Here is a 25644-nt window from a genome sequence, read left to right on the forward strand (position 1 = left end):
TTCGAGCAGGCAGCCTGCACCACCAAGCTCTCTGGTAAGGGGTGCGTAGATAAAAAGTCCGGTTCACCAGGCGCCACCCTGTACCTTCTCGCAACAGCCCTCGAAACAGCAGGAGCTGTAAGTGGTCTCTTCCAAACCTTAGATATAGGCTCCGCCAAAGCATCATTGAAAGGGAGCATAGGCTCGACAACAGAGGAAGGTGAATAAAGGACCTCTGTTAGTAAGTTGGACTTATACTCTGCAGTAGGCAGTGTTATATTCAAAAATCTGCAGCCTTCCTTATAACTATATGATAAGGTGTCACATCCTTAGATGGGGCGTTAGAAACAGAGGCCAATTCCCAATCAGGAGACAGCTCAAGGCCACTAGCCTCTCTTAGATCATCGAAAGCCTCCTCCGAATCCTGCAGTTCACCCTCTTCTATGTCTGCATCACGGTACCTCCGCTCTTCCAGAAGCCTCTGGGCCTCACGCCTCGACCTCTCCTTCAGGAAAGACGTCGACGGATCCGGAATCGAATCCGCCGGAGCCGGACCCGGAGCCGGAGCCGGCGCCGAACTCGAAGCCGGAGAACCAGACCGCTGAACACTAGGTCGGATCGGATTCAGCATCGGCGTGGAGGGCGTTAGCGTCGATGGTCTTGGCGTCGAAGGCTTCAGCGTCGAAGGCTACAGTGGCGCCGAGAAATGCCAAGGCGGCGTCGGAGCCGGCATGAATGGCATAAAAGGCACAGGGGCATAAATCTGAGGAATACCCAGATTGTATGCCAATGGACCCGTGGGACCAACCGGTGCACCAGAGGGGTACATAGCCCTGGAATACACTCCATACATAGCATTCAGGAACGGAGTAGGGTCCTGACCTGGAGCCGTAAAAGCTGGATAAAAGCCCACAGGCTGCTCTCGAGGGAGCGGAGTCTTCTCAACTTCGACCTCCACCTCAGGCTGATGCACCGGGGTCGATGAACCCGCAGGCAACGGAGCCTCCTCTTCTCCTCCATCTTCTTCTTCTTCTTCTTCTTCTAATTCGATATCGGCTTTGGTGAATGAACGGGCGAATCCGCAGGCGAAGCCTCACCCTCGGAGACTCGAACCTCTGGAGTCGGAGTCACCACATCCTTGCGAAGCAACTTCACCTGCGACTTCGGTCTCGAGCCCGAGTCCTTCCCAGAGTGATGACGAGACTCATGACTTCTCTTCTTGTGCTTCTTTTTCACCTTGAAGCATGAGCCGAAGACGACCTCGAATGCGACCTCGATCGAGACCTCGACCTCTACCGATGAGTCCGTGACCTCGATCTCTTCTTGTCCTTCTTGTTCTTCATTTTGGCAACAAGGAGCTTAGCCTCCCTCTCACGAATTGCCTTGGTATTCATCTTCTTACAAGAAGAACATTCTTCGACGTCGTGGTCCGAACTCAAACACCAAACACAGCACTCATGCGGATCCGTAATCGACATCATCTTGCCGCATTCTCCGCACGGCTTGAATCCAGTCTTCTTCGGAGACATCTCGACAGGAGACCAGAAGCAAGAAGACACCGAAAAGAACAAACAGTAACAAAGTTAGCAACAGCTACAGAGGATCCCTCAAAAACCGTTAGCGTCGATGACGCGGAAAAAAGGGAACGGATGTCATCACGCCGGCGTGGGCCTATTATGGAGTCGGTGATGTCAGCGGAGTTGCGCGCTATGCCGTGCCTCTGTGACGTCGTCCACGTCGGCGCAAAGCTACAAAAAGAATTTCCGAATGTTGCTGACGCAAGGGGATATTCACAAGGTGAGGAATCTACTGGCAGATGTATCCATCAGAAGGGTTTAGTAGTAGGGTTTGCCAGCGTTTGAGATCTTCTTTAGCCTACTTGACAAGTGTGGTAAAATTAAGCGCCCATTCTAGTTCGAGAAGTAAGGCTATCCATATTCCCAAGTATTAAATGACTGTTGCCTAATGGGGATGGTCGATTTCCAATCGAAACATTCCCTGGAGAGATGAAGGGGTACCAAGTTCAATTTTGCCGGGTTGAGGCGTAAACCTGAGACCTTCTCAAAGGTCTGGAGAACCTGGAGACATGTGGGTCCGGAACGGGCTGGATGTGCCAGAAAGAGCAGTACGTCATCTGCATACAGAGCAATTTTGTCGATGCGATGGCTCCCCCAAGTCCAGCCCTGGATCAAGTTGTCGGTCCGAATGAGGTATGCCAAGGGTTCCATCTCCACAGCGAATAGGATGGGCGAGAGGGGACAGCCTTGTCTTGGACCCCTTCTAATTGGTAATGCCTTAGAGAGGGCCCATTTGATAAGTACTCTAGCTCTGGGTTTGGAATACAGGACTCGGATGAAGCGACAGAAGTGCTGACCCAGATCCATTATTGTTAGTACGTCTTCTAGGTAAAGCCAATCGACGGTGTCGAAAGCTTTTTCAAAGTCGACAAGAAGGAGTGCTAGGTAGGGGGTAAGAGACTGGCGGTTGGCGAGGGCCAGGTGTAGGCATCGCAGGCAGTGTCAGGTACTACGCACTGGCATCAAGCCGCAATTGTCCGGGTGGACCAGTTTATTAAGGAATGGATGTAGGCGTTGGGCCAGGATCGTAGCATACATCTTTACCTCCGTATTAATTCGTGAGATCAGGCGGTAGTCTGTACTGGCCAAAGCGGGTGGGTGAGTCTTGGGGATAACCATGATGGTCACCACGTTCGTCTGGGGGGGGAATGCCCCTACCTCTGAGATGTATTGGAATAGTTTGGGGAGGTGGGGTGGTTAGAACGTCTCGGTAGGCAGCATAGTATTCTTGCAGGAACCCGTCAGGGCCCAATGTTTTCCCAGACGCTAACAAGGAGATAGAGTTACTTATTTCTTTTGGGGTAAAGGGGAGGCCCAGGCCGGCCGCCTTGCTCTCAGTTAGCTGGTTAGAGGGGTGGGTAACCCAATATACCCTTGCGGGCTTGGGCAGTCAATATGTTTAAAGCAGAGGGTGCCAGCAAGGGATTTATTGAAAAATAAAATTTTTGCAGTGTAATGAAGTCTGTTTTATTGAGACTTGTCAACTGAGCGAAACAGTCACTGTGCTGTATATTGCTGTCTGTTTTAAGACCCTATAGAAGACACCACACTAGCCCTATATAAGTCAAACAATTTTAAACAGTTTATCAACACTTTATGTGATTTTGCTCAATAAATGAACTTTTGAAAAAAGAAGAATGTAAAGCAACACGAAAAAGTTTGTTTTTCAAAGAAAATTATTATTTATATTCATTTGAGTTCAAATTTTCAAGGGTACACAATCAATGATAATTGCACATAAATCTTAGGTAAACGGAAGTGACAAAACAATCCATTAGTACATAAGAAAAACAATCCAGTCTAACAAAAAAATATATATAAAATGCACTTCTTTTAAGAATAATAAATAGAAAGTCAAATGCAGAGTGTAGACATGGACTGGTGAGTCGACGTTTCGGTCTCAAAGGTAATATCCAAAGACCATCACCAGGACAGTGAATTTAATGCAATGTAGATGACCCTTATAGTAAAATTAGAACTAGCTACGAGTAATCAAAGCTGCAGTTCAAAATGAAGGTTCATAACCTCGAGGGATCGCCAAGTGTCCCCTGTAGTTGTGTCCATACAATCAAGCAGATTGATGTCTAATCCTGTTGTTCTTATTCTCAGGATTCCAGTGTATATTGAATTCAGGCGTAACAGACGTGAAGGCTTCTCAGGATTCCAGTGTATATTGAATTCAGGCGTAACAGACGTGAAGGCTCCTCAGGAAAATGAAGGTTCATAACCTCGAGGGATCGCCAAGTGTCCCCTGTAGTTGTGTCCATACAATCAAGAGATTGATGTCTAATCCTGTTGTTCTTATTCTCAGGATTACAGTGTATATTGAATTCAGGCGTAACAGACGTGAAGTGCCTCATTTTGATCGTCTCATTGTCGACATATCACTCGCATTCATCCACCTATTAACTTTCTAAGAGTGATATAATTTGCCCAAGGGTCAGATAAATAGCTCACCTCTAACGCAAGAAAAAAGTGCTCTGTCCCGAACTCTTTGATGAATGAGTATTTGAGTGCAATTTTTTTAGCCAATTGTACTGCCTAACCTTAATGTAAGAAATTCACAAGATCGAGTATAGTCGGCCCCTAGTTGCCAAATAGCAGGCATATTCTCTGAATTGAAACTTAAATAGCATCCTCAAACATGCATATTGTAGGGGCTCAGCTCTAGAATGGATTGCCCCAGATCTAAAATCCCAACCAAATTATGTTGCTTTAAAGAAAAAACTGAAATCAATATTCTAAAAGTTCTTTCCTTTTTAGGTCTCGGCCTGCGTAGGCTGCGCTTGCGCAGTCTCGCTGCCGAGATTTCATGTTTATAGAGTAGGGGCTTAAACCCGCCGCTTCCTAAACGGAGGCCAGCCATTGTAAAAGAGGGGCGTCTGTCCGTTTAATCCCGTCTTTTTGGGATTGAGGGGTGTGTTTTTTAGTTTCTTTCTCTCCTCTTCCCATTGGCTGAAATTTTACATTCCAGCCAATGGGAAGAGGAGAGAATGAAAAACGCCCCCCAGTCCGAAAATCACGGGGCTTTTTGGAGAGCCATTTCTGCTTGACCGCCGCCGGAATAAGAAGAGAAGCTGCTGAGTCCTCCGCCCCAGCCGGTGAGTGCTCGCTTTTCATGCCTCTGTTCCCTGATTGTGCCCGTTTTCTTGCCTCTTCTTGCCTCTTTTCCCTTGTTGTGATTGTTTTTCTGCCCTCTGTTCCCTCGTTGTGATTGTTTTTCTGCCCTCTGTTCCCTCATTGTGATTGTTTTTCTGCCCTCTGTTCCCTCGTTGTACCCTTCTCCCTCGAGGTCATTGATACCCCATTGTCCTCCACGCGCCGCGGTACAGCAGGCCCCAGTCATGGCCGCCTGTGGGGACAGGCAGAGGCAGGGCACGCACGGTGCTCGACGAGCGTGCCTGGCCTGCCTCATGTCCCTCCTTCCTCCTCCCTCCCTGTGCGTGCACTTTGGTTTCAGGCATGTTTCTGCTTCCCTGGCTACCTTTCCTGGGCTGCGAGTGCCGTGGGAGGAAGGCGGAATACTTTCGACATGTGTGTCCATGCCGCGCCGAGGCCTCGGATGGGTAGCCACACGCCAGGTGCTTGGCAGGGCTCCTGAGCGCCGAGTCCAGCCCGCACCACAGCGGCAGCGCTCTCCCCACCAACACCCTCCACCCGGGCTCCGCACCGCTTCAAGGCTCCTCGTGGGCTCTGGCACCCCTGCTTCCCTCCTTTCTACTTCTCTTGCCCCAGAGGACCAGGTGAATGAGACGGGATGGCGCCTACCTGCTTCCCTGCCTTCCTCGACTCCTTGTGTGGGTAGCCGAGACCCGGAGGAGCCCCTGGGGGCAGAAGAAGCTGTGTCGCCCATGCAGCCGCAAGTGGTGAGTAGAGCTGGGTGGAGGGTACTCTGGAGGTTTTCGGGGTACTGCGGAGCGGTAATAGGGTAGACGAAGAAAGATTTGCCCATCACTTGCTTGATAAGAGAGACCCAGGTAGCAGTGCTTTGAAAGAGCTGGCATCGAGGTAACTTTTTGGCAAAAAAATGTCCTCGGAATGTATTCTGTGCAGCACTGGCATTTCCTGCCTCTAAACTCGCACCGTTCATTATGCATTCCAAAATGCCCCATCCTCGATCAGCCCCACGGTGCCCCCACTGATGATGCTCACTGGTGTCTCTTGTAATGGATGGTAGGCATGTACGCGGGGGCCCTGTGGGGCAGCCTTATCCGAGGCGGACCCCATTTCTTGCCCTATTTGGATGTGGCGCAGCGGGAATGGACTTGCCAACTCCCGCTGCCAAGCGCAGCGCTCTGATCTCAAGAAGGGTGCCCTAAGGGCATGCCTTTTCCTTTCCTCTACGCTGTGCTTGGCACATGGCCTCTCTGAGTGTTTGCGTTGTGGTTGCATGTGGGAAGGGGGGTGCAGGAAGGGCCTCTGAGAGGAAACCGGCAAGTCCTGGCAGTGCCTGGCCTTGAATGACAGCTGTCCTGGCCTGACGCCGACTGTGGGGTTGGCCTCTGTTCCCTCGTTGTGATTGTTTTTCTGCCTTCTGTTCCCTCGTTGTGATTGTTTTTCTGCCCTCTGTTCCCTCGTTGTGATTGTTTTTCTGCCCTCGTTGTGATTGTTTTTCTGCCCTCGTTGTGATTGTTTTTCTGCCCTCTGTTCCCTCGTTGTGATTGTTTTTCTGCCCTCTGTTCCCTCGTTGTGATCGTTTTTTCTGGCCCTCAGTTCCCTCGTTGTGATCGTTTTTACTGGCCCTCTGTTCCCTCGTTGTGATAGTTTTTTCTGGCCCTCTGTTCCCTCGTTGTGATCGTTTTTTCTGGCCTCTGTTCCCTGTGTGTGGCTCTGTGTGTGTGTGTGGCTCTGTGTGTGTGTGGCTCTGTGTGTGTGTGGCTCTGTGTGTGTGTGTGTGTGTGTGTGTGTGGCTGTGTGTGTGTGGCTGTGTGTGTGTGTGTATGTGTGTGGCTCTGTGTGTGTAGGGGGGCTCTGTATGTGTGTTGGGCTCTGTGTGTGTGTGTGTTGGGCTCTGTGTGTGTGTGTCTGTGGCTCTGTGTGTGTGTGTGGCTCTGTGCATGTGTGGGGCTCTGTGTGTGTGGCTCTGTGTGTGTGGCTCTGTGTGTGTGTGTGTGTGGCTGTGTGTGTGTGTATGTGTGTGTGTGTGTATGTGTGTGTGTGTGCGTGTGTGGATCTGTGTGTGTGTGTGGCTCTGTGTGTGTCTGTGGCTCTGTGTGTGTGGGTGTGTGTGGCTCTGTATGTGTGTGGCTCTGTGTGTGTGTGGGGGGGGGGGCTGTGTGTGTGTGTGGGGCTCTCTATGAATGTGTGTGGGGCTCTGTGTGTGTGGGGCTCTGTGTCTGCTAATACTCTCTATTACTCTCTAATGTGCACCTATTACCATTGTAAATGACAATACCATTTACTTGTTAAAAAAAACAAAAAATGAAAAAAATGCCATTTGCAATGCCAGTAGCTCTAACTTCAACAAAGACGAGACCATTGCATTGTAAATGCTTGTTTAACATCAAATGTACTAGCCTGCCTTGAAATTGGGTTAGAGCCCTAGTGATTGAAGCAGCATACCTCTCAATTCCTGGATCTGAATATCCACATAAACTCTTTGAGCCCTCACAGGTACAGCTTTCTTAGAAGGGAATGGATCAACTTGAGAACTTGGGTCGAGCTTCCTCACCAATGCTGCATAGTAACTATAGTTACAAATTAAGCCTAGGCGGTGAACGCCGCTCAGTTTGCGGAGTTTCCCACACTCCGGAGAGCATGCAGAGTTCCGAAAAACAGTTTTTCCTCGCTCACACTCCCCAACATCAAGTTGGCGAGCATGAGCAAGTAAAATCCACCTCCCGGCGATATTTCACAATGACAGAATTCGGATTTATCAATGTGGGCGGCTATCACTGCTCAGGTAGAGAAACCTTCTGTTCGCGTAGAGAAAGTTGCAGCTCGAGTAGAAAATCTACAAGAGCAGCAGAAAAGAAGCAGCACCCTCTTAAGTTGTGCATGGTGCCGTTTGAGTTGATTTTCCAGCGCAGGCAAACACTTGGCGCTAAAAATCAAAGCGAACAGGTGTGATCAAGCACATTCTGCCGCTTGCGTGACACCGAGTGGCAGAGTTTTTTGGGTCACTTCGTGGAATTCTGCATAGTGGAACTCTGCAAACTCCACCCAGGCTTATTACAAATTAGACTGTCACAAAAATAATTCTATATTTACAGGAAGAAAGCTGTGTAAATTGTGATATTTCATTGTTGTATCTTTATGAATACTGTTACTGGTCTAACTCTCAAAATGCACAAAAGTAAAAATATAGTAAATTAAACAGGCACTCAGACCATTGAATAACATGGCACAGAAAATAAGAAATGCAGTTCTGAAATAATATTTCAGAATGAATGCATAAAATGGCAGATATCGTGCTCACCTGCTCAGGAAGATGAAGGATTGTATGTTCTTCAGAACGAAATTCACAAAGCGATTTATATGCAGAGGATGCAACGACAAAATCCTAAAAAGTCAAAGAGAGAAGAGTGTTACTAAATGTTAATTTTGCGATACACATGAACAAAGAATGCAGTAGAAAAATATTTGAATAATAAGTAAAGTGCAGTACCAAAGATGTGCTAAAATATTTTGCTTTGGTACAGTTATTATTATTGAGTGGGATCGTTGCTAATTGGATAGCTTTCATATGAAATTAAATTACTATTTTTAAGGAACTCTTCCTGTTCTACTGATGAACTTCCCATTCAGGTCTCCAGGTGTAGAAAGAAACTGGCAGTATTTTTGTCCTAACTATTCCCCCACTTACCTTCTACACACAGGTGCACTACAAAGGTAAATGGACATCGCACCCTCAGAGAAACAAGCAGGCCATGGATGACGGCACCCTACATCTCATCCTGTTCATAAAAGGTATAGTAAAGAAGGCAGAGAGGCACCCCCTTTTCTAAATCAGAATTGCATGCGCAGCATCTGCCAACCTAAACTGTTAGGTACAGTCGCTAGTGTCCCTCCCCTATTGCTCCCCCCGTATTAGGAAGAGTTCTAATCCATACCATAAAGTGAAAAAAAGAAAGACCAGTACGCACATGGCAGTGTGCAGAGCAGTAGGGCCACGGACAGGTGCTGGGCAGGGTGACTGCCAGAATAACAAGCATTGGCATAGCCAATAGGTCTCGCTTTTGGGACCTTATAAGTATTTAGTTATGCAGCACAATATCCTTGGTGCAACAACATCAACTGTTGCATGGCTAAGCACTTGTAAGGTCCCAAAAGCGAGACCTATTGGCTATGCCAATGCTTGTTGTCATTGGTGATGGGCGTGACATCACAGACATCATCGCACTTTTACGCTCCTAAAATGTGCTCACAACCCACCAAATATTTCTATATTGTAAGTTAGCATTTTTCATGTACTCTGTGCAGTGGCATTAAAAAGAAGTCTTGTATATATGCCACATACCACTACACTGCAGGGCATTGCTTTTTATGACCGAAACTGAGTTTCACTCAAAGCCAGGGTCTCAAACCACATGCATAAGCCAGACATAATGTCTTTGCGAACACTGGAAAAACAAAAAAAGCATCAAAAAAGGATTGCGTTTTCTATAGAATATGGGTAATAAGGAATTGATTGTAAAAAAAAGTGTGATGATGGAAAGCATTTTTTTCAGATTTAAAATAGTCCCTCAATCACGAAGCACTCCGAGGACTGATACACCAAACAGCCAAAAGCATCAGTTAAGAGACTGACTAAGCCAAAGTGCACTCTGAGTTAATTTTTTTAAATAGTAAGAGCAGGCTGACACGGCTGCACTGATAAGCCAGACCTAATAAAAAAAATGCTAAAAATATGAGCATCCACATCTATTTGAGGAAGCTTTGGTTAGAAGAAAGTGGCTTTATGTAGTCTGCAGAATTATTGGCTTAATGCGACAAGCAATAGATGGGTGAATGGTTGGATGGATGGACAGAGACATGAGAAGGAGGAGGAAAGGTTTGGATACGTGGATGGATGATTGGTCTGCAGCAACATATCTGCGGAGGACTGTCATACAAACGTGGGTGAATGATGAATGAATGGCTAGATGGACAGTAATTATAAAACAGTGTTGACGTCACATAGATGACAGGAGCTGTTTAATGCACTAGTCTGTACTCTTTGGTTTCACTTTAAGTCAACAAATCTACATTAAACCTCATATATATAGTTCATCTCACTTGTCACACATTTCACTTTTATTCTCGTGAAAAAAAGTAGTGACTTTTCTTAAAGTTTGCGTGACAATGTAAGGATTTCCACGACTGGGGGATTGTCCCTGTAGTCACAAGCAGTGTGCAAGGCCTAGACCACCCGCCCAGGATAAATGCTGCAACAGGTTATTTTCGAATGGCGAACCTTCGCCCTTCCCCTTCTGCAGATAATGTTTGGGCCTGCTGCTGACGTCACAACCGTGTCTTCTGGCAGTCAGATAGACTAACTCTTGTTTCCTTAATTCCTTGTAGGGACTTCTAGAACATGCTTTGCACTGCCTCAGGGCCATGGTGTTTAAGGAAAAGCTTCTAAAGGGTCCGGGAGCCGAGGGCAGGAAAAGGTTGGCTCGGTTACTAGCGCAAGGCAAGGAGGACAACTTGAGGCCTCTCTACTGGGGTCAAGCTCAACCGTTAAGTGACAGGCTGTGATAAGTGGGAGGCATTTTTCATCTTTGCCCAGCTGCGCACCCCTTGTAAGGGACGTTTACGGTCTCACACTCCAGTATGCACTGTACACACTCACGTACATTGTGGAAGGGTGCAAGATCACACACTGGGGAGCAGTTCTTGCCACAGGGCAAACTACCAACCTCCAGACACAAATCTGTGAGCCAACACTCACGAGCACACTGACAAAATGTAAATCCTGAACACTGCACTAAAATTGTATGACGTGACATCTGAATGGTCTTGGGCAAAAACTGCTGTGACAGGAGTCCCGTCCCGACTCCGCAAACACAGACAGCAGGAAACAAAACACATCTAGGAGACAGGGCTGGGGAGCAGGCCCCGGGGGTAGCGTGCCAGAGGTGGGGAGGTCTCCTGAGGTCCGGGGAGGCATATGAATCAGAGGGGTAAGGAGTAATAAATAGGGGTAAGGAGTAATAAATGGGGGCACAGAGGAGGTTTGGGAGGGGGGAGAAAGAGAGAGAAAGAAGGTAGTGAAGGCTTTGGTATGAGAGAGTAAGGGATAAAGGGACGAAGGGAGAGACATAGGGGATATTGAGGAGGAAACATGGAAAGTAGTCCTTGTGTAACGTAACCGGTGCTCACGTAAAGCGCTTCACTACCTTCGGGTCTAGTTCGCACTATATAAATCTGAAAAAAAAGTAGAGCATGAAGAAAAGGGGAAACGTGAAAACATAAACAGGATGGGGCATGAAGCTGAAATGGCTGCCTGAGCAGGAGAAGCACTTGCAAATTCAGGAACCTACTGGCTCTGCCAAATGCTTTTGGTGGTGCTGTACAGTATCGGGACCCTCTGCAACATCGTCAAAAGAAGATGTGAAAAGGAAATAAAAGAAGAAGCGCGGCCGTGAGACACGCTCTGTGGTGGGGGACAAGCGAGAGGAAAGCCATATTGGGTGCTGAAAGCTGCCGGCTGCGCTGGTGCACGTGCATGTAACCGCCAGCGCTAGGCCAGCAAAAGTGTGTGTGGTAGCACTTTTAAAAACCCAGTGACAAAATGTCTCACAGCGCATGCGCTGGCTCAGGCAAAACCTAAAAAGCGGATTGAATGAATGAAAAAACAAGAACAATGTGATGCCACTTGGTAGAGACAGAGGCGCAGCGGGGTCTAACTCTGACAGGCAATTCTGACAGGTAGGTGACTTTCTGTGCTATGGAACTCCAAGGGAACTATGCCACAAGTCGAGGCCTCACCTGCAAAGTCTAATGCTGTGCCTCCCTTAATTTCCTGGAGCTGGAGTGGCCCCCTACCTAGTCAAGGAGTTTTATAATGTGTGCAGACCAGTCTAGAGCGCCGTCAGGCCCCAAGGGTCTAGGGGGTGTCCTGACTGGACTCCTGTCTGCCGGTTCACCCTCAGTGCCTGTCGGGCCCTAGGGAACCGTCCTAGATCTGGGCCAACGTCACTCGCAAACCCATGACCTTTACTTGGGTTCAGTCCTATGGTGCTATTTCTGACACCACCGACTTACAAGCTCATAGTGATTCCAACTCTGACATGGAGCGGTGGCAGTGTCGTTAAATGTCAATGTCGACAATGGTGCAGCCAGTATCCCAACGATTTCCCGGCTCATAGACAGTGCCTCGTTTTCTTGACATGCCATGTCGGGAGTTTGAGTGGGGTGAATCTTAGGATCCTTATGGTTACCCTGATTCTCATAAAGATCCTCTGACCCAACTGAATGAGGCCAACTGGTATGAGGAGCTGGTGGATGCCAGTGTCCTGGACACTTCACCAGACACTAACCTGAAATCTCCTAGTGTGGCTTCCTCTGCTAGGGCAGTGAGGAGGCCATCTGGGTTCCTGGTCCTCGGGCTGTCCTTTGTGGAGGTCAAAACCGATTTCAAGATGGAGGCCCTTAACGCAGGGTAATTCCACAGGGAACCCCTATAGCCCTTCAATGAAGCCTTTTCTGATGTCTTGTTTGGGGCCTGGGCTAAGCCCTACAAGGACAACCCATGCATAAGAGAAATGCACGTCACCACCTCCCTGCTCCTGGGGACCTAGCCTTCCTCAGCCAACGCCCCACCCCTGAGGGCCTGGTGGTGCAGGCCTCAACATCCAGAGTTAATACTGGTGTGTTCCCTACTACTCCATCGGTTGATTTCCAAATTTAGGAAGGAGCTGAAAATACTTTAATTCAAAATAAACCGATGACATGATGCTGGTGGTTCTCTGCTTTGCTCCATCTTCAGTTGCCTAAAAGTGCTGGGACAGTCTCTGAGTAGCAGTGCACTATATAAACACTATCTAAGAGGCTGGATACTTTTAGGAAGAAGATTTTCTCTTCCTCCAGCCTTGCAATGCACTCGGTGAACACTGCATGTCTCTTGGACTGATATAGCTACACTCTGTGGCACTCGGTGGCGCAAAAGTTGCCTACGGTCTTAAAGGAGACCAGAGCCATCCTGAATCAGGCTACGCCGATGGGAGGGATGCAGTAAAGTTCGCCATCAGATGTGGGCTGGAATCGACAGACTGGCAGGGCCATTGCTTCAATGCTGGCATTCTGCTGCCACGCCTAGCTGAGATCATCTGACTTTTTGGGGGATGTTCAGGCAATCTTTATAAACATGCCCATTGATGGAACTCGCCTGTTCGGCAAAATTACTGATTCAGAGCTTGAGCACTTCAAGGAGAGTGGGGTCACTGCCTGGAACTTGGGACTCGCAATGGCCCCACACCATCCTCACTCTTTCTTTTGCTCCTTCCGTGGCTACGGTAGGGGCTACCAGCCATCTACTTTCCAGCAGAACCATGACCAACAGGCTTTCCAGCCTTTTCGTGGCCACAGACATGGCTCTCACAAGTCCCATGGGAGCCAAGGACAGAGCTCTGCCCAGTCGTGTAACCCCTGGCAGCCAACAAACCCTTTTAGTATGTTCTTGCAAGAACATGGGCTCTCTGTTGGAGGCAGGATCAGGTACCACCTGCCCCAATGGTAAACCAGAACTTCGGACGAGTGGGTGCTCCAAAATCTCTGGTGGGGTTACACCCATCCATAGTTAGGAACCTCACTGCCCCTGCCACCGTCCTCAGATCGGCTGACAGAGGACCAACTCTCCTTGTTGCAGGGGGCGCTAGAGGGCCACAACCGTGATGGCCGCGCGTTAGTGAGGCTCCTGCGAGACCGGGCGGAAAAATAAATTTAATCCCCATCCTGATGTGATATTGCAGCCCATCAAGAGCCTAAAAGGAGAGCGGAGAACACCAGGCACGCCATGGAGTGATTTGCAGAGGGCGAGCCAGCTCTGGCACAGAGAACGTGACCAGGGAAGATCCGTGCGAGAGGAGGTGACGAGCGGCTGGAGCGGTGAGCCGGCCGAGGACGCTGGGACAAACCGAGGCTGACTGGGCCTGCAGCAAAAGGGTGAGGAGAGGCGATACCGGCCCGGGACATGGGTGCTGCGAGGCTGCGGCGCATTAGGAGAATAGCAGCGGGGACACGAACATGCGGAAGCCGCTACGATACGGCCGGTCTGTGTGCCGGAGTTAAGAAGCGGAGCACGAGAGACATCTGTGGGCAGAGGCAGGCAGGTACCCCCACAGCGAGACCGGACGGGGGGCATACTGCTGAGGAGGAGAAATGACTTCGGCCTACACAACGTGCTCGCCTCCCCGTAAGTGTGAGTGGGGGACACAGCGACTAAGGGCACAAACATGGGGCCTCTGCAGCAGCCACTGCTATTGCAAATATAGCGAAGAAGCGGCGCCATTTTCTATTTGGCGCCACGTGCAACAGAGACACGGAGGGATCACAATACAGGGCCAGGCGCCAGTACGAGAGGACACTCACAACAGTAATTGGTGCAAGTGGGAAACCAATAACCCTCACTGCCTACCATATGAACACTGTGGCATAATCGGGACACGTTTTTGACAGAGGGACAGCCATTTTAGGTAAACATAGCCACCTGGGCAGTAGAGGCAGAGTGGGGACAAATTGAGGCCCAAACGAGGAAACTCAGCAACGTGGGAGCGGCGCTTTGTGCAGAGGGCTTGCACATGTGTAGCGTGGCTGAACGCTGCCTCCCCAGCTTTGCCCCCCTGGAATAACTGCGGCTTAAGCAACTAGTGGACCCGCATACTGGAATACATCAAGGGGGGGGACGGAGTGCCTGCGGAGGCTAGCAGATGATACCAGTTTCGAGGTGACCGAGCATCAGAGGCACTACAGGCAGACCTCCGGTCTCTGGGAGGAGTACATATAAAGTTTGCAATAGGGGAGGCCTTAACACTGGACCCACTGTGAGAACCAACTGGACATGAACGCCTGGGGGCAGAGAGCACCTACAATCCGGTGGCTGCTGTGGAACTTCGCCCTTATATACTGCCCCAAGCACTTAACGGACAACCACCATGGGGTGTACTGACGCCAAACAGCCTAAACTATTGTTTGACTCTCGCAGACCACCAAGTTCGCGATCATTGGAGCGGATGGAATCGGAATCGCCTGACCACCAGGAAGAAGACTGGAAAGCACTGCTGCTGGGAATGAAACAGAGACTCACGTCCATTGATGCGAAAATAGACACCATGAACGCCAGAATGGACTCAGTGGTAATAAGTTAAACCAGCACGACCAATGAATCAAGGAAGCAGAAACAAGGGTATCAGAGCTGGAAGATGCGGCAGTGGCAAGCAGAGAACAGGTACTCCAAATGGATAAATTATTTAAAATAATTGCAGATAAAAACGAGGATTTGGAGGCGCGCTCCAGAAGAAACAATGTTTGCATACTGTGCCTAGCTGAATCCACCAATACTGGCAGACTGGAGAACTTTATGGAAAATGTGGTTGTCGAATTATTTGGCAGAGACGCCTTTTCAGCACATATGACTGTGGAGGGGGCGCATAGGTAACTGGTGGCACACCTACCACCAGGAGCGACACCGCGACCTATCATTGTTTGATTCCTTAACTACCAAGACAGGGATGCAGTGCTACGCTAAGCCCGGGAGAAGCAACCAGTAAGATACGAAAACACCACTCTGACATTTTTCCCTGATTTCACGCAAGCTGTACAGGAGGCCCGCCGTAAATTCGCCACGGTGAAGAAAAAATTAGCGGCACAGAACATACCATACGCCATGATGTACCCGCCGAAACTGCGCTTAACACACGTAGGGAAGCAACTTTTTTTCGGCAGCCCCCAACAAGCGGAAGACTATCTCAAGAAGACTCGCTGAGAAGCATCCCAAGAAACTGAGGCGCGTAGTAGGTCCAGATCCCTCTCGCCAATGGCAAATCCAGACTGAAGAACTTGACTGTTACCAGAATACCACCGCTAACAAGGCACTTATACTGCCTGTGAACTTCTCCAAATTTGTGATGTATAATAATGTTATTAACAATGTAATTTGTTCCGCCCGGTCACTCACCTCCACCCCACTGAAGTCGTCTGCTTCATTGAGCGGAGTGACGGGTGGGTGAAATAGAGGAGGGAAGAGGGCAGGTGTGGGCCCCTAGCGACTCCTGTATGAGGGCGAACCCCATAGAATCAACCCCTGGAAGGATGGGGTTAATGGGTGATTATATTTTTTCTTACAGAGGGTGGGTATGTAGAGAAGTGTACTGAAAGCGAGGTAATTGTACACATTATCAGGAAGACCACAGGGAATGGCAGACATTGCAAAAGAAATCAATGAGCTAAATGTCCTGACCTGGAATGTACGGGGACGGAACAACCCAAGGAAACGGAGGCAGGTGCTTGGGTATTTAGATACGCATCATGTCAAAGTGGCCCTCCTGCAGGAAACACATCTAGACCCGAAGAAGAAGCCCCGGTTTGCAGCGAAATGGGTGTCTCACCAGTGTTTGGCGTTGTACTCTGGCTACTCTAGAAGGGTGGACATCTTAATTAAGCGGGGATTGTAGTTTGTACTGGGAGGCTCGGATACCGATAGCGAAGGTAGATACTGTCTGCTCTGGGAAGGCTGAACTCTCAAGAGGTAAGATTCGCAAGTTACTATGGACCCAACACGGACAACACACATAATTTGCTCATGCTCTGGAGTAAAATCCAAAAAATAGGCACAACTTACGTCATATGGGGGGGACTTTAATACTGTATTAGACCCACAGAATGATAGATCCCGTGCCTCTCCCATGCATTACACCAACACGCACTGAGCATTCAAGAACATAATCGATACCCATTACTTACTGGATGCGTGGAGGTATAAATACCCTACGCAGAAGGAAGGGACACACCACTCAGCGGTGCATTCGTCATGGGCAGGACTAGACTATCTGATAGTGTCAGAGGGAATGGCGCTGGCTGAACAGAATTGAACATCTAGCCTGCACCTACTCTGACCACTCACCCGTTATTGTGACATTGCAGACTCCGAGCACTCAGACCCCGTATATTAATTGCCGACTTAACCCTTTGCATCTGCAAGATGCAGTGTTTAAGGCGGAAATTGAGAAGGAAATCCAAGATTTCTTTGAGAGAAATGTGGATTTGGTATCAAGCCTCACTACTGTCTGGGAGGCATTTAAAGTCACTGCACGAGGCTGGTGCATCTCTAAAGGAGGAGGCCTTCTTAAAGACCTGCGCAGAGAATTACGTAAATTAGAGGGAGAGATTACAAATCTTGAGAGGGAACTGGCATCTGGGGATGCCGGGATACATTATGCGGGCTAGAATGCACCCCAAAATGACAGAATATGAGGAAACGGCAGATCGGGAATGTAGGGTCAGGGGGAAATCCCATATGGCGCGGGTCTATGGAGAAGGAGACCGCCCAGGGAAAGCACTAGCGAATGCTGTACGCTCTCCTAAATTTGCGAGTTCTATAACTGAAATACAGGATGAGCAGGGCCAGACACTTAGGAACTTAACAGGGCAGATACACACCTTTGTCGAATATTATAAAAAACTCTACACCTCCCAGAGGGGCCTTCTCCTAGATCTGCAGCAATATTTTGAGGATACAGCTCTAGCATGGCTGGAGCATGGCTGGGCAAAACCCAGGAAAAATTCCTTGGTCTGGATCTGTAGAAGTAGATGAGATTAAGGAAGCAATCATGGGCATGAATTCAGGACGCGCACCGGGATCAGATGGATTGCCGGTGGTAATCTATAAAACATACGTGTTGATCCTCGCTCCCATTCTTAAGGCATTGGAGGAAGGCAGGCTACCTGAAACTAAGACAGAAGCCCAGATAATTTCACTACTAAAGCCTGGAAAGATCCCGATCTACTGCGATTCATACCGGCCCCTCTCATTGCTAAACTACAACACCAAAATATTGGCAAATGTTTTAGCTACCCGCCTTAATTTACTAATGGAACGCTTAGTTCTGCCTGACCAGGCGGGATTAGTCCCGAACCGCGCTACGTACCACAACTTGAGAGCCCTGCTGGCCATAATGCAAGATATAGACCCCAATAGCTTGGCGGTGGCGGTATTTTTGGACGCCACCAAGGCATTCGACTCTTTGGAGTCGGACTACTTGATGTTGACTCTGAAGTACATGGGCATGCTGCCAATCTTCCTCAATTGGGTGCAGCTACTATACCAACACCTGCGAGCCACAGTACTGTTGAATAGGAACCGATCCGCCAACTTCACCATCTCAAGAGGCACGAGGCAAGGGTGGCCGTTGTCCCTAATTTTATTTGCACTCGCTATAGAACCTTTAGCAGCAAAATTGAGACAGCACCATAATCATAGAGCATTAGTGTACCTGTCTCGGCAGCTACTCATTTCCCTGTAAGCAGACGACATAACCCTTTACATAAAGAAACCCTAGGAAAACCTGAATCCAGTACTGAGAGAAATCACTAAATATGGGGCTATCTCGAGAGTACAGATAAATTGGAACAAATCTGCTGTATTCCCTTTAACAAATAAGACTGTCCGCCATCAATTAGATTACCCCCTGATCTGGGAGACAGGGAACTTTAAATATTTAGGGATCCATATTACCCGCGATAAAGATGAACTAATGCGAGCTAATTATGGAGAACCCATAGATAAAGTGACATATAATGTATCCAAATGGATAAAATTGCCTTTGTCGATGGCGGGCAGAATGTCCCTAATCAAAATGACCATACTACCGAAATGTTTATATTTATTTATTAACATACCCTATTACCCAGGAAGGTTCTTCTCTAATACGCTTAGGACACAGTTAACAAGACTCATATGGGGAGGGAAACAGGCGAGACTCAATCTAGCCACTTTGATGCTGCCTTATCACCAGGGTGGCTATGACGTCCCCAATTTTGAGCAATACTACTACTGTGCACAGGCACATTTTGCCATCTACTGGATCCACCCCCCTTATGCCACATCTGGCAGTGGAGGATGGCTATATGGCCCGACACCCCCAGAGAGATACCTCTTCACACAGGTGAAGGAGAAGGGGAGAGACCCGTTCACTCTAGATTGCACGGTTACCGCATAGCGGTGGATGGCGAAGAAACTAGACATGCCCGCGGATGAAGCTAACCCGGAATCCTACATTACAAATCACATACGAGGGACTATGCCGCAAAATGCCAGACATATTGAATTACAACACTTGGGGGGACTTGTACACAGGGGGACAGTTTCGCACTAAGGAACAGTTCTTTGGAGAGAACACACCTACGTTCATGGACACATTTGTCTCAGGCAAAGCATGAAAGCCATCACCCCAGCACTCCCAGAAGAACCAGACATGTTTCCACCATTACACGCGATACTGCAAGCAGAGACCCCTAGGCATATTATTTCCCAATAAAGGCAGGTCAGACACAGCCCTCCCCCTCAACCTTTGCGAGCCAGAGCGGAATGGGATAAGGACCTGGAAACGCCTTTAACAGATGACCAATGGGAGGTCTGTTGCACGCAGACAGAAGCAGTTACCAGCAACAGTAGATTAAGACTGATACACTATAAGTTTCTTCACAGATTGTATCACACCCCGGCCAAACTACATAGATTCCATCTTAGGGCAGATGATAGGTGTGAACGTTGTGGGAGAGAGGGAGCGGACTTTATGCACTTAGCATGGTGCAGCCCGAGGGTAGCGACTTACTGGGAAGAAGTGTTTGAAGGAATGTCTGCTATGATCGGAGAGCAGATAGAGCCGTCCCCACCCCTGGCTCTTCTGGGGACGTAAGGACGGCGCATAAGAAATTCTTGGTAATGGGAATTTTGCTGACGAGGCGACAGGTAGCATGCAGATGGGGGAGAGGGTGGGCACCTAAATTCAAAGCCTGGATTAAAGACTTGACAATGTGGCAAGAATATCTTCATAATTATGCAGAACTGCTCCTGATCAAATCCCGGCCTAGGATATCTGGGGACCATTGATTACCTATTTCCTAGCACAACAGGCAGATGATGAGGGGGGGGACAGGAGAGATGGAGAGGGCAGAGGGCAGAGGAGGAAGAGGGGGAACATGCTCCTGGCAGGGTTTAAGCAGAAGTTATGTTTTGTGATGCAGTAGTAAGGTCTACGATGCATAAGTGGAATGAGCATACATTTGAATGTATATATCAGAGGGCGCACACTGCAATTACGAACTAATGAGTGAACGTATAAGAGACATTGATGGGACACTGAACGTGACGCCCCGTTCCATGGGGACATGAGAAGATGTCTTTGTATGATGACTCGCTAAAGTGCACAGGGGGGGGGGGGGGGGGGTGTAGTTAAATGGGAGAGGCTGGTACTGCAACCAAGTTAGAGAAGGGATGTATTACAGGAATATACAGGGACAGCTATAAGTACATGACTGTAACAATGAGATGTGAACTGCCATATTCTTGTGATGCTGTAATTTGTCAAACTTCAATAAAGGTTTTTGAAACTTTAAAAAAAAACTCTCCTTGTTGCACCAGGAAGAGCAGGCTGTTTCGGCCAAAGGAGCCATGGAGAGGGTGCCGGCATCAGAAGTAGGTCTTGGTTGCTATTCCTGCTGCTTTCTGGCGCAAAAGAAGGACGGAGCCCTCCACCCAATCTTAGATCTGTTCCCTCTCAATGCCTTACTGAGGAAGGAGAAATTCAAGATGCTAACACTAGTTCATGTTCTGTCTACCGTACACCCTGGAGACTAGATGGTAGAGTTGTCCCTGCAGGCTGCCTTTTTTCATATCTCGGTCTTGTAAGCTCATCGGCTTTACCCTGAACCATACTGCAACGGACCTCTTGCATTCCCGGACTCCTTTTCCCACGCTCCCTCTCATCAGAGCTATTCTGGACACAGTGTGATCCTGCCCCTATCCTTCAGAATGGAGAGTCCAGGACATTTGGCCTATGATCCCAATGTTTCAACCTCAGTCATGGATTTCGATGAGACTGACTCTGAGCATGCTAAGTCCGATGGCCTCCTGCAGGTGAAGCACGCTTGATGGCATATTAAGGCTGCATATCTCTATAGTGGGAACTGAAGTCCCAGTAGATGCAAGACCAGGAGGGTCTCTCTGATCTGGTTCAGATTTCGAAGGAGACTGCAAAAGACCTGAGTAATGGCTAACAGACAGGGATTGGGTCAGCGGCAGATCTTGGTATCTAGTCTAAGGTAAAGAATTTCTGGCAAGAAGTCTTTCTCAGATGAACAAGGTACTTACTTTCGGTAATGCCTTATCTGATACAGACTTTCTCGCTGCAGAATCCCTATAACTCACCCCCATCCTCCCTGTTCTGCAAATTGGACTTTTCCGCCTAAAAAGCTCCAAGTAGGCCCTCAGAATCTGCACACTGGTGGATCAGCCTTCTGATGCATCACAAAAAGAAACCGTCTATATTCTGTAGCGCCTTTATAGGCTAATCAAATAAAGCGCCTACGACACCGTGTGGAGCCGTTCAATGCCACCTACCTGCGCACAGGAGAACTGCTCAAGATTTTACAAAACCAGTCTGACAACTGGGGAATATTCTAAGGTAAATAATCTGCGGCTAGATAGAGTCTCTACCAGAGAAGACATTACGGAAGGCATGTCAACTATTCAACAAGACCACCCACACTAAGTGCCTGCTGTCTTCTGTCTTCACAGTGGCAACATGCTAAATTTGTCGCAATACTTTTGCAGATTGATGTGAATCCAAAATCCTCACTGACCACTAGCATTTTGAGAAAACGATATTAGATTCCTTAGTACTAAAGAGCAAGTGCAAAAAGCAAATATCGTATGGACAATGAGCAACCTTAATTGTATTTAGAAAAGCTCCAACCTACCAATTAAATATAGATTTATAAAACTTTTTGTGAATTAACTAAAACCTTTCATCATTTGTGGACTTGTTTGATGAATGCTTGTTTCTGTATTTTGTGTATTGTTTTGCGGTTGAAATCTTTCAAAATGCATAGGCCAAGGTCACCAGCTTCCAGTAATAACTCAGTGTGGGTCTCCGAATTCCAATAATGATTCGCTGGGGGTCCTCTGGTTCCATTAATGAATCAGAGGGGCCTGTATTGTTTCACGGGGCACACAGACGCTGCATCAGCGCGGAGACTGCCTCACCTCATCTGCTGCATCATTCCTGGGCTCCATACGCTGTTGGTCTACCCTGCCGCCGTTTTCACCATCGTTGCCACCGTTTTCACCATCGTTGCACGGCCGCAGTAGGGGGAAGACTACAGCTCCCAGGCTTCCTCGCTGCACCGCCCACTTCCGCCCTGTAGCGCGCCTGGAGGAGTTTAAAGATAGGACGCTCCCTCGGTGGAGCGGGGGCCTGTATTGTTCCACGGGGGCACACAGACGCTGCATCAGCGCAGAGACTGCCTCACCTCATCTGCTGCATCATTCCTGGGCTCCATACGCTGTTGGTCTTCCCTGCCGCCGTTTTCACCATCGTTGCAAGGCCGCAGTAGGGGGAGACTACAGCTCCCAGGCTTCCTTGCTGCACCGCCTACTTCCGCCCTGTAGCGCGCCCGGAGGCGTTTAAAGATCGGACGCTACCTCCACATCGCGGATGCGCGCGGGCGGCGCCGGGCTAAGCCCGGGCAAAGGGCGGGCCGTCTGTGGCCGTCCGGGGCCGGCCGAGGCTGGGCTGGGACACCCCCCTTGGCAGGATTCATTTCACAGCTATCGGTTCATCAGGCTAGTGATACAAACGGACTGGTAATTACCATTCGTAGATTCCTTTGTGCCCCCCAGCTTTGTGGGAGTTATCTATTGTTAATTTACTCTAAGTTTGTGGTTGAACTGTATTTATAAACACTATGGGCAAAAATACCACTGTTGCGCTAGGGCCAAAAAAATAGGAAGATAATAACTTCTACTACCCCATTACCTAGTCTCACTGCAATAGATAAAATGTTGCAGAAGACTATTGGGGGGGTGGTAACAGCTATTGAGAACACTGAAAGACGTCTTTCGCTCCCCCCTAGTTTGCCACCACTTATGCAATCAGACAACACATCTATGGCTCTGGCTAACTCATTTGACTCACTACTCGCAGGATCCTTTGCAGGGTTTCCTGGAGCAGAGATTAACGAGAACTGCCAGAACAGGAAGCATCCCCAATTGAATGTTCAAATATAGGAAGCAGGCTTTCATCAACTCCTACTATGTTGTCACCGAGTAGGAGTGTGAGTCAAGCCCCTCTCCCTCATATAGTTGATGACTCAGTAGAATTTTAAGGTCACAAAGCATGTCCAAGTACTGGCTTGACAAATAGGGACAGGGAAAATACTGTTAGTCCACCAGTACGAACAAGGGGGCAAAAAGCAAAGAGTAAACTTAAACATATTATGAATGAGTTACCAATAAGTAAGCAAATAGGCAAAGGTCGCAGGAAACAACAGGGTGGCACACAACAATACAGGGCAAAGTGGTGATAAGGGCATGGGTCAGTTAAATGGCATTGCCACTAATACCCCTGAGGCAAGTACAGAGTTGGGGAATGAAGGTTTTTGGGTGAGAATGGAGACCTTGCTTAACACCACATTAGGACCCATTAGTTCTAAGATCACAAACATTGAAAAAAGGCTGGGCGCTATAAAGGTGCAAATAGCAAAAATCATTAGCACAGGGATTAGTAACACTGGAATTAAAGCCAAAAACAATAACACGAATCCAAAAGTAGATGCCCATAATAAAAGCCTTGCCCCGACCCCGTGCACGAGTAAAATCATAGCAAGCGCGCAACCAGTAGCGAAACAGTCATTGAAACCTAGTTTACCTAAGGTGGTTAGCTCAGGAGGAGTAATTTCAGCCACAGGCAACAGCAAAGTGATACCTGCTGAACAGGTAGATAGGGGCGCTAAGAACTGTCTAGTAGACAAGGAAGGACAGACTACAGCAACTAGCGCAAGACAGGTCCCTGCCCGCATTAGTTTACCCCCGGAATGCAGGGCCTATGTCGCGGTTTTAGTTAACGTCCCCAAATTAAGAAACGATCATACAGAAAATTCTGCCAGCCTAAAAAATAGAATCCTCCACTGGTTGTCTGTAAATTGTAACTTTCCAATGGAAGAAGCCAATCAAATTATTTTAACGCAAAGGGTGGGATGGGTGGGCCCACTCAGGAAAAAAATTGAGGGGGACTGCATAATCATAAATTTCAGATCTCCACACTAGGCCAAGAATACGCTGGCTAACGCCCCACTCCCATCACCCTGGGCGTATAATACGACTCTTCTCCCTTTAGGTTACTTTTACAGGCACCTAATGGATCCTAATCTTAACTCTAGGAATACTCCCCTACCATGTCATCAAGTAATGCACCAAATGTATCCTAGGCCCAGCCCATGTTTTGCTATCCCGACTTACAACCGGTTTCAGGCTTTTGACTCCCTCGAAGAGAATGATTGACAGAGGATGATGTTTGAGTGTCAACAGACTAACCTTCCTGTAAGGTCAAGAGGGGAATATCTAGAGGAGACAGGTAAAATGCCACGATCCTTTGCACCCAAGGGGCCCCTTTTTGTGAACCGTTAAACTTAACCATACTATGTTCGCAGAAAATTAGCAAGGAGGAGGAATTAAATAGAGCATCTAGATCTATCCATACAATGGTAGGAACAAATGTGCCTACCGCTGTAGAAGAACCGGAAGCAGTATACCAAAACCCAATAGGAGTAAGTATAGCCGCTAGATTAGATTCCGATGACGACATGGCAACACCACGGACAGAGACTACTGCTATAACCAAAGAAGTAGTAGGAGGTTATTTACTAGTCACTTGGAACTTAGCAGGCATAAAGGGGAAGCTAAATACTCCGTTTTGGAAGGATTTTATTACTGCGGGGTATGATATTATTTGCTTGCAAGAAACGTGGTGTCAGGAACCGATTTATGTAGAAGGATACTCCTCATACTGCATAAATGCCATTAGTTCTTCATTTGGAAGAGCAAAGGGTGGCCTACTACTGTTGATATCCAATAAATTAACTATCTTTAAAACTAAAAGCTATTCAGTAGTGGAATCTCATAGCCAGGTGCTGCGGCTGGAAAGTAATAGAGGCACAGATTTAATTCTTGTGAATTTTTACAATAATAACTTTGATGCCTCTAGGGAAAAGATTTTGTTACCTTTAGAGAAGGAAATTGAAAGAGTTTTGGCAGTATCAAGCAGGCAGGTTACCATCTTATGGGCAGGATATTTTAATATTCAGCCATGCCCACTGGCATTGGAAAACCCATGTGGGTTCAGGAAAGAGATAGATAATTATGGTGGGGAAGGCACCGACCATCTACACTTCCCCCATTGCAACTATGGTTTGTCACTAAACAAATTGTTAGTTAAATTTGATCTGGACTTACTAGGCTGCATAAGAACAAGAATAACATCAGTTGCACCACGTTCACAGGTAGGAACGCGAACACTAATATCGACCACATCTTAATTACCAGTAACAGTGAATACTCAAATTTATGGGTTAAGGAAGAAGCTTTAAATGATCATAACAGCATATCTATACTATTATTATGTTGGGGTAACCAACCCCTTAATACTACTGTCTGCTCTAATGATATAGTACGATTCAGAAAAGGGGGTGGTGATGAACAGAGTGTCTGAATTAAGCAGACCACTCTTACCCAGTCCAAAGATCAGGGCTTGATCCATCACCGTTATTTATCTCACTGCACCATCCCAGCTCAGAACCTGGCTACATGCAAATCAGTCTGTCCCTGGCCCAGTGCATCATGGGAACAGGGCAGACTAAACTACCTAGCCAATTCTTCACCAGAAAGGAGACAAGCTACCGGGGACCGGTTTCTGGCATTTCAGCCGTCTTCGGCCCGGCTTGCTTGAATCCTGATGGTGCAGTGAGAAATGGACTCATGTCTGAGTATACCCTGCCACACCTATAGTGGCCAAAAACGATTCAGAAAAGGGGGCGGTGATGAACAGAGTGTCTGAATTAAGCAGACCACTCTTACCCAGTCCAAAGATCAGGGCTTGATCCATCACCGTTA

The 25644-nt window shown here is 48.0% G+C and overlaps 1 protein-coding gene across 1 annotated transcript in view; it reads right to left on the reverse strand.

The window, feature by feature from the left end:
• The window catches only part of FOCAD (focadhesin), a 1219893-nt gene that overhangs the window by 584348 nt on the left and 609901 nt on the right, over nt 1-25644 (reverse strand). Inside the window, exon 20 of the mRNA XM_086961452.1 lies at nt 7975-8058. Within this exon, the coding sequence (XP_086817578.1) occupies nt 7975-8058 (84 nt within the window). The remainder of the gene's footprint in view (nt 1-7974; nt 8059-25644) is intronic.

This window comes from Lissotriton vulgaris, chromosome 3_1 (assembly GCF_964263255.1).
Source record: "Lissotriton vulgaris chromosome 3_1, aLisVul1.2, whole genome shotgun sequence".
In the NCBI taxonomy this organism is placed as follows: domain Eukaryota; kingdom Metazoa; phylum Chordata; class Amphibia; order Caudata; family Salamandridae; genus Lissotriton; species Lissotriton vulgaris.